General features: G+C 44.6%; 1 protein-coding gene across 2 annotated transcripts in view; it reads left to right on the plus strand.

Moving 5' to 3' along the window:
• NSMCE2 (NSE2 (MMS21) homolog, SMC5-SMC6 complex SUMO ligase) overlaps nt 1–8,767 on the plus strand; it is a 206,577-nt gene extending 197,810 nt beyond the window's left edge. For both annotated transcript variants that reach the window (XM_015242428.3, XM_006208012.4), the window contains 3 exons: nt 234–334; nt 735–841; nt 8,423–8,767. In XM_015242428.3, the coding sequence (XP_015097914.1) occupies nt 234–334; nt 735–841; nt 8,423–8,540 (326 nt within the window). In that variant the 3' untranslated portion in view covers nt 8,541–8,767. The remainder of the gene's footprint in view (nt 1–233; nt 335–734; nt 842–8,422) is intronic.
• The last annotated feature ends 946 nt before the right edge of the window (nt 8,768–9,713 follow it).

The following is a 9,713-nucleotide window of genomic DNA, read 5'->3' on the forward strand; positions in this document are numbered from 1 at the left end:
TTGAAAAAGTTATTTTACTGCTCGACGTCTGGTTTTTTACCAAACATGGGCAGAGTCCTACCTCCCCTGTAGGATTCTTTTAAGAGCAGAAGAGTTAAAATGCAGCAGAATGCTTAGCACAGGGGCTGCCACCAAATAGACCCTGAGAAACTGTTAACCTCCTTCCTTCCGTCCCTTCCTGTCCTTGGCATGTCAGAGCGGGGAGACTCAACAACTTCCCTTTTTCCCTCTAGATGGTCTTCCAACAGACAGAGAGGCTGATGGCACAGAAGGAGTTGATGAAGATATGATTGTGACCCAAAGTCAGACCAACTTCATCTGCCCCATTACACAGGTACTGTTTTCCCCTAATTCCCCTGAGAGTACAAGCAAATCACCTGATGGAGGCAAAGGGTTCCTGTTTGCTTTCTGACTTTGTTTCACATCTAGAATTGAGGAGGAAGGAAAGAAAAGGGATGAGGGTCGGAGAGAATGCGTGGGAAAGAGTTTTCAGTCAGTCATGCCCTTAGGGATCTAGGAATAAATTCCTGGCCCACAGGGCAAGTGACATGGGTACCACTGGTCTCCCTGCATTTTCTTCTGTGGTCATCTGCCCCAAGAGTTATCTAAAGCCATGAGATTGGGCGGTTAAACCGAGGAAGGCAAAAACTCTACCAGGTAATTGGTGAGCTTGGAGGAGTTACTGGAAGCTGATCATCATGGTTCCTGAAAGCGGAATGTCTCCTTGATTGCAGCTGGAAATGAAAAAGCCAGTGAAAAATAAAGTGTGTGGCCACACCTACGAAGAGGAAGCCATTGTTCGCATGATTGAGTCCAAGCACAAGCGGAGGAAAAAGGCCTGGTGAGTTGATGCCGGAAGGGAAGTGGCGCCTTCCCAGGGGTGGTCAGTCAGAGGCGGCGTGTTCACACTGGAGGAGAAGACACTTAAACGCCTCTCCTGAAGTCCATTCACCTCCCGGAGAAATAGTGTAAACATGGAAGCCGGCTTTCAGGATAAACAATATGCGAGGGGAAAAATTAGTAATCTGTTCAGGAAAAGCTGAAGGAGCTTCCATCACACCTTCAAAACAGGAGAGGGAGGAATTGGACGTAATTTTAATTATTAGATAACAGGGATTTTTATGAATTTGTGCTGTAGCCTGAAAGAAGTGAAGAACTGTGATACTAAGATTTCTTTTCCCTTTTCTAACTACACTTACCCAAACAAGAAGGAATGGTAAATAAATAAATAGATAGATAGATAGATAGATAGATAGATAGATAGATAGATAGATAGATAAGTAAGTTAAATAAATAAATTAAATAAATAAATAAATAAATTTTTGCAGCCTGAAATACAGGTAATTTATTTAAAAAACATTAAGTCAGCATTCTAAGGTAAGAATTCTTATCCATCTGTCTTGATGCTCAAGATTTAATTGTCTAGGAAAAGCTTTCATATCTTTAGTTACTTAAATAACTTCCCAAATGGTTTAAGTCAATTCATGGATGACTTCCATGAGAAATTTGTTTTTTTAATTGGAGTGATTGGAGACTCTTTCTTTTCTTGTGTACATATATTTCTACCTCCTTCACACACACGCACACACACACACACACACATACACACACACGTACATACTCTGCCCACGACCTGGAGGACCATGGCTCTGTTCCTGTAAGAACATGGAATCCTGAGTTGGCTAGACTGGTTTTGACTTGGTTGGCATTTCTTGTGCTCTTATCAGAGATTTGTCGAAGGAATGGAATTGCAGGTGTGACCAGTTCTCAATGGACTTCTGATAACAGTCCTTTTGATGTGTGGCCAGCTTCTCCATCGCCCAGAAATTTGCTGGTCCAGACCTAGAATTGGAATTCCCCACCACTCCTGATCTGGGTGTGGACTGAGAGATAGGGTATTTGAGACTGTAGATAACTTGATGGTCATTCAGTCAAGTAATTTGCCCTATTTATTCTAGAAGAACTGCCTCACGGTTGCAAAATCGAGATTGAGTACATTTTAATTGTTTTGAGTTTTCAGCTTACCATTGAGATGTGATATTTCCCTAAGGAACCTTCCATTTTCCCTCTGAATTTAATTTTCTTTGTTTCTGGGCTTCTAAGCCTTCCCTTCCTGCTAGCATTTTTTTCTGCTTATTCTCTGAAAAACAAAATTTTAATTTTGTTAACATAATTGCTAAGAATAGGTATTCTCAGCTAGTTCTGTTTCTCAGCTCTTCTTTCTCAAAGTTTATGATATTCTCCTGGAGTCAGATTTGAAAAGGGCAGGCACTGATACAAAGCTCATTTCTCACAAGTCCCAGGGTGGGTGGGAGCAACTCCCAGAACAGGCTCACATTTAAATGCATCTTTTTAATGGCATACTTTGACTTTCTAATGTCCTTTGCCTTTTTTGAATTGGAAATGATGTTTGGAAGCACTTGAGAAACACCTGTCGTTTGGAAAAGTTGGGTGTTTTTGTCATACTTTTATAACTTAGGTGCAGATTCTGCAGACTCTGAAGATTCTTATGGCTTAATAATAACAGTTCAGTCCAAGTAGAAGACGTCTGGGAGGTTTAGAGAGAAGGTTGTATTTTTGTTGGGACTTGAAAAATGAGAAGGATTTCAGAGAAGAATGATGAAGAGTCTTTCTAGCCAAGAGGCTCGCCCCATTCAGAGTCTGTTCTACTTGGTGGATAGTAGGTACGGTTGCAGTTACAGTATATTAGCGGGGGATTGGAAGGATGCTATGGACGGTAGCAACAGGGGAGTGGTGTAAATTCTCTCTCTACTCTCTACTCATTGGAGAGGGCGTCAGATGTCATGATTTCATGAATTTCCTCATCTATAAATTGATGGTGATAGTTGTAAGTGCCTCAAGGGTATGTTTGAAATTCGAATAAGATGTATATGTAAAGCACTTAAACTACCTGTCACATGGTCAGACTCAGTAAACCTTACCCCTCCTCCTCCTCCTCCTCGTCATTCTTGCCACCATTATTCTATAGGCAAGAGAATACATTGTGGAGTTTTCAGGGAACGAGGCAAGTCAACTTGGATTTTAGGAAGTGATTCTAGTAGCAATTCAGGGGAAGGATTAATAAAGGCAGGAGGTGAAGATGTCAATGAGGATGCTTTTGAAGGAGACGAAGGTACAGGTAATGAGACCTTGGACTGAGGCAGGAATCACAGATGGAAGGGAATGAGTTAGGAGAGTGATCGTGGAGCTACCATCAACAGAATTTGATAACTGAAAGTTGAAGGATGACTGACGTGTCTAAACTGGGCGATGTCATTAGCCAACAGAGAGGGCATAAGAGAGAAACATATTTAGGAAGGATTATAAGAAGCACAGTCTGGGTCATGCAAAGTCTGAGGTCCTAGCAATAGAGCCGTTTGGAAGTATCCAGGAGGTGCAGAAAATGTGGGTGTTTGCACTCAGGAAAGAGCTCTGGGCGTGAGATGTTGACTGTGAGGTTATTTGGTACAGAGGAGTCAGACCCACTCGTGTGCCAGCACAGGTGCCGCTCTGGGCTGGATGGAACTGCCAGCCGAGAGCCCCCAAGGACGCGACCTTGGCCTCGCTCTGAGCAACGTGAGGCCAGGGTCCAGCTTGGCTCTGCTCAGCATGCTACCCTCAGCATTTGATGTAGACCCACCGAAAAGAATATTGCTCATTAATGGCAAGGCAGTCAGAGGAAGAAGACCCCAGCAAAGCAGTCTAAGGTGGAGCCGGGAGAGAGGGGACGAGAGATGAGAGACTTGAGTATCGTGGGGGCCACTAGGGGAGTGGGCAGGGTCTTGGAGATGAGGTACACTGCATTTGGCAATATTTTAGAATCCAGGGCCCTTCAAAACCTTCTCCAGAGGTTCCTGACGGAGCGCGAATTAGTGTCATTTAACAGGATGCATGTTAGGGCGATGAGCAATTCTGGGTTCTCTTTGTTTAAAAACGTCCATGACACATCCAGTTTGAGAAATCTCAATTCTTCCTTCTGGATGATTCTAATTGTGTTTTGTTAGATGGGAGTTCCAGGTGCACCGTGTCACTGGGCGCTGACTAAATGTTACTATCCATGAGGTCTCCTGGAACCTCTTTCCACTGGCTTAAGTCAGAATGAAATTGTTGAGACTCTAGCCCTAACTAAATACAGTAGTTAGAATAATTTCCTAAAACACATCTCTTAACAATCAGGCTGTTTATTATCTTACTAATAAAACTGCTTTGTGATTTTCATGTTAATAAGGTATTTCCAGTTATCTACAGTCATTTCTTCCCTTTTTTAAGAACAGAAACTATATTAACAAACAGTCACATTTAAGAGCATAGAGAGAAAATTAAGTTGAACAGGAATGTGTCCTTGTACAGCAGAACCTCCAGCATTACGCTTGCAGTCCCTATTTTACACATTTACCAACAAGTCAGTTAACCCTTCAGAGCCTCAGTTTCTTCATCTGTAAAACGGGAACAGCAACAACATCTCACAGAATTTCAGGATCAAAAAAAAAAAAAAACAGTGGGGAATTCCAGTCTCGGTCTGGACCAGCAAATTTCTTGGCAGTGGAGAAGCAAACCACTTAGAGGAAAGCTCTTTTTGGACTCTAGAGCACTGAACAAATAGCAATCAGGCTACTGAGGTCAAGACCATTCATGTTTTTATTACTTACCTCATTGCTTAGTGACACATTATTTTAGACTCAGAGAATGAAGGATAGAGTTACTTTCTGTGTTCAGGTATGAAGGGAATCCATCCCACTCAGATTTCCAGAGGTGTCTATAGACTTGCTTTCTAGAACTTTCTAGAGCTGGATTGGACCTTGGAATTCTTGGAGCCCAGACCCAGGAGCTCATCAGACTCAGACTCCTGTACTTTTGAGCTGATGCCGAGGCCAAGGTTCCCTACAGTCTGTGAGACCCCTAAGATCCCGGTCCCTTTGTTCAGCAGATGCTTGCTGGCTGCTGTGGTGGAATGTTCTGCCCTGTCAGTGACCCGAGTTCAGGCCTCAGCCTCTCCTTCCAGGCCTGTAGGTCTGAGGCCTGCACTGCAGTGACGCGAGAGTTTAAGACTGGGTATTGCCACACCTATCTTGCTCACCAGGATGTCGTGGGATTTAATGCACTAATGCTTATGTAGGGTGTTCTGTCTCCCGAGGAGGAGTGCCCTGATTCAGTATCATGTCATTCTGACCTTGTGTTTTCCTCTTTAGTTTAGAAACTTGTGTTTGTTTATTTGAGATGGGGTGAGAAACAAGGCTCTCTCCCAGCTCCTGCATCATCCTTTCCTCCAGAAAGCCTTCCCAAAACCCTCACTCATGCTGGACAAAATGCCCCGCCCCCCGGCTCCCCCAGCGCCCTGTCCGTTCCCGCCAGCATCCTCGGTGGGGCTGGCTCTTCTCCGCATGGCCCTTGAGGACAGAAGTTGTGTCCTAGAGCAGGAACCGCGCATTGCAGCACCTGAGTGAATTCCTGGACCCTCGTCACACATCACCTTACTTATTTCTCATGACAAACCTACACTGCACCTTCATAGAAGAAGAAACTGAAGCCCATTAATTAAGTCACTTGCCCAGAGTGCCACAGCCAGCTTTGTGCCCAGGGCTTTTTCACTCTTGAGCCGGTATTTGTGTCTTTAGGCTGTCTGGCTCCCCTTGGGAGGGCTTTTTGGTTAATGCCCCTGTCCACAGAGTTGATCCCCAAAGTGAGCTCAGTCCTCTTTGTCTGACACGGGTCACCCTGGGCTCCGTCCCACCGAGACGCGCTGGCTCTGCAGCGGCGCGATGCGGTTAATGCCATCACACATTCTCAGAATGCTCTCATTTACTGACTAAAACCACTGATGTCATCAGGAAGTCCTCCCCACCTCACTCTCCACTTCCCTAAAACAGCTTATTCACTGTCTGGCTATTGGTGTTAAAGACTTTGTTCTGTGGAGTCGGGGGGAGGCCAAGGCCCAGCAGTCAGAGTGCATGTTTGGTGGGTTGGTAAGCATTAGCTGAGAGTCTTCCCAGCAACTTACTTAGAGTTGCATGTCCACGTCACGGAAGTTGAAATGATGAAAAATGCCTTTTCTGAAGTCATGAATGTGTCCATTTCCTTTTCATAATCTCAGCTTATTTACTTTCATGCCTGAAGAAAATTCACTGTGAGACATCAGGGTGTTTTAAACTAGTGTAAAACGTTTCTCAGGCACCTTGCAATCCTTCCCCTGACACAAAGCCAGATCGTCAGAGTGGTGCCCACGGGGGCCAAGTCACCGAGATCCTCTTTCATATAATCACGTTTTAGCACGTGTATCCGACCATATAAGGCATATTTCAGTATTTTAAAAATAAATATTGTTAGCAAGCATATTATTCATTACGTTGATTAATGCCTCTCTAAAATAAAGATGCCTTGGTCCAGAAATCGAGACCAAGAAAAAGTTTCTCTTCCGTGTTGAACTGTAGTGCTTCCTACTACAAATTAGAGCTCCCGTAATCAGCTTTCTTCCCCTTCTGGTTTATAGCTTTTGTCTTATATTTGTTATTTTTTATGTTAATATACCTGTGCTTTTTTGAAGCGTTGTCTCAGATCACTGGGCCGGAGCTCTGTGTTGGGCGGAAACCTACATTTGTATTTCACAGTTGGGTGCTTAGGAGCCAGCACGGGGCCAATCACAGAACAGGGTCAGCTGAATGCGTGAATGTGAGCGTGTCTGTGCTGGAGGTGTGCGAGCTGCAGACAGATCAGCAGCTTTAACCAGAAGACTGATGAGTAGGGAACAAATGACAGTCACTGGAGGTCATGAGAGAATGAATGTTACTGCGTGCTGTGTTGCCTGTGAAACTGGGATTCTGCCCCTGTTTTAAATCTGAGGACTCAGAGGTGTGAAAGGTAAAGTGAGTTGCCTGTGGTCTCCTAACTAGCATGTAGGCAGTGAAGTTAGAATTCAGACCTAGGTCAGCTTGACTCCGAGCACTGGGCCCTCTGCTCTACCAAAGTCTGGTTCATGTTGAGCAGAAATCAGGTGACTTCACCCAACCCACTGCCTTCAGAGGAGACCACATCTAAACAGAACCATGACTCACCCACTGATTTCTTCAGCCACAGCTTTTCCTCCAAGTCCCCAGCAGCCCACTCAATCTCTCCATGGAGAGGACTAGTGGGCATTTCAGAGGGCGCATATAGCAACCGGGATGCCTGACTCCATCCCAACCTAGTTTTCCAGTTCTAACCATGGAGACGAAGGGTACCACCAGTCTCCCTTCAGCTCTTTCCTTCACACTCTACATTGGGTCCATCAGCAAGTCTCATGGGTTCTGCTTCTGGCTGTATCAGAAGCTGATCACTGCCATGCCCTCATCCAAGCTGTCCTCTCTTTCCTGACTGCTGAATGATCCCCTCCCTTCCCAGCTTCCCCTCCGCCTGTGGTCTGCATTGAGCGGCCAGAGTCACGTTTTCTAAATGTAAACCAAATGCCATCCCTCCCCTATCTCATGTTTCATATTTAAAATAAAATCCAAAGCCCCGCTCCCCCTCCAACCTCTTCTCCAAATGCCCTCTGTCTTGCCCTGGGCATTCCAGCCACACTGACCGTGATCTTCCTCCTGGGCACCAAGCATTGGCCTCCTCGGCTTCTCCACATGCCGCTGCCTCTGCCTCTGCCTCTGCCCGGGCCACGTACAGCCCTTGTTCCAGATAAGACCTCCCCAGCGAGCCTCGCCCTGACCCCTGCTAGATAAGCCTCGGCCCACACTCTCCCCCGTAACCCGGCTTTTTAGCCCTCGTAGCCCTTAATGCCACCTGAACTCACAGCAAGCATCTGTTTGGTGACTTACCGGTCACCTGTCTCCCCCACTGGAAAGTGAGCCCCGTGAAGTGGGCGTTGCCTGTGCCCCCAGCACTGGACAGGCCCTGGCTCAGAGGGGCACTTGATGGACAAGTGAATGAGCGCACATCAATCGTGATTTTTAAAATGTGCACCTTTTTTGGTAAAATGGTCTCACTTAAATATTACACAGCCATAAAAAAGAACAAAATTTTGCCATTTGCAGCCACGTGGATGGACTTGGAGGGCGTCATGCTAAGTGAAATAAGTGAGAGAAAGACAAATACTGTACAATACCATTTATATGTGGAATCTAAAAAACACAACAAACTAGTGAATGAAACAAACAAACAGAAAAAGCAGACTCACAGATCCAGAGAACAAACTCGTGGTTCCCAGTGGGAGCGGGAAGAGAGATGGGAGGGATGGAGTAGGAGAAGAAAAGGGGGGGGTTGTTGTAGGATTATATGAAGTCTTCTGTGTGAAAGTTTTGGAAATTGCAAAACACTATAGAATTTAATGAATCGTTCATTCACTTAAAAAAAGAGCCCTCACTTAAATTCTTGCACGTGAGAGTTTACACTGAAGGCATTAAGGTGAAGCGGCATGAGTTGATTTTCTTATCCCTCACAGTTGCCCGAAAATTGGCTGTAGCCACACAGACGTGCGAATGTCGGATCTCATCCAGGACGAGGCACTGAGAAGGGCGATTGAGAGCCACAACAAGAAAAAACACCGGCAGTCCGACTAGGAAAAGCCACCAGCCTGCAAGGAACTCCGCAGCCTACCTCCTACCCCAGACATCTGTAGAGAGTGATGCTTGTCCAAGCACTTCGACTGGCTGCATAGCATACTTTGGGGTAAAATTGAAGGTTTTAGTGTATTTGAAAGCATTTTTCTATGTTACAATAAAAATTCAAGTATATCATATTGTTTATTTTTAAGTGTTCTGTAATTTTAAATAAAACTTTGATTATCTGCCGTGTGTCCTATCTCTGTGCCTCCCGGGGTGTAAATTGTTCCAGTGGTGCAGGCTGGGTGATCTGAGGCTCCCTATTTCTAATCCTTCAGACTGTTTTTTTTATTATTATTATTATAGTTTTAACAATAACAACAAAAAATGTCTTGCAAGGGATATTGGGAATAGAAACACCCCAATTGCAAGCATTTTCTATCAGAATAGCAAAGTCAGTTTCTTAACCCATATTTACTTTGCATATTGACAGTTACAAATATGTGAATACTTTTATTTGTCATTCTGACGGGCACAGAATGCTCCAGTTGCAGCCTTATCAGCACGATGGTAATTGATGCTAGAATGGAAACTTCGCTGCAGCCTTCCGAGGGCCTCAAGAAGCAACCACATCCTGGCTGTTCTCTGCCCTGCTCTGTGGCTCTCAGCAAGTGGCTTCAGCCCCCTGGGCCTGGGGGTCTTCAGCCATGAAATAAAGAATAAGATGTTCTCTGCTGTCTCTTCAGCCCCGAAATTCTGTAGATTTATGATCTATGACCAGCAAGCCCTTTACGTTGAGTATCATTTATTATATTCTATTTGTATGAAAAGTGCTCATCTCTTAATCATCTTCATTGCCACCTTTTATCGACTAGAATATTCAATTAAAGCAAATGCAGCATACCTTGACTATACTAGGAAACCAAGAATAGCTAATAATGGCTAATGTTTATTGAGCACTTACTGTGTACCAGGTGCTATTCCAAGCACTTTACATATATACGAACTCCTATAATTTTCACAGTCTGATGAGAGAAGTACAGTTATTATTCCCACTTTACTGATAAGTAAAATGAGGCACAGAGACGTGAAGTGGAAAAATCACACAGCCAGTAAGTGGCTGAGCTCTGATGGAAACTTAGGTCACCTGGTCCCAGAGTCTGGATTCCCAACCACATCTTCCCTATTTAT

The sequence above is a fragment of the Vicugna pacos genome, chromosome 25 (assembly GCF_048564905.1).
Source record: "Vicugna pacos chromosome 25, VicPac4, whole genome shotgun sequence".
NCBI classification, from domain to species: domain Eukaryota; kingdom Metazoa; phylum Chordata; class Mammalia; order Artiodactyla; family Camelidae; genus Vicugna; species Vicugna pacos.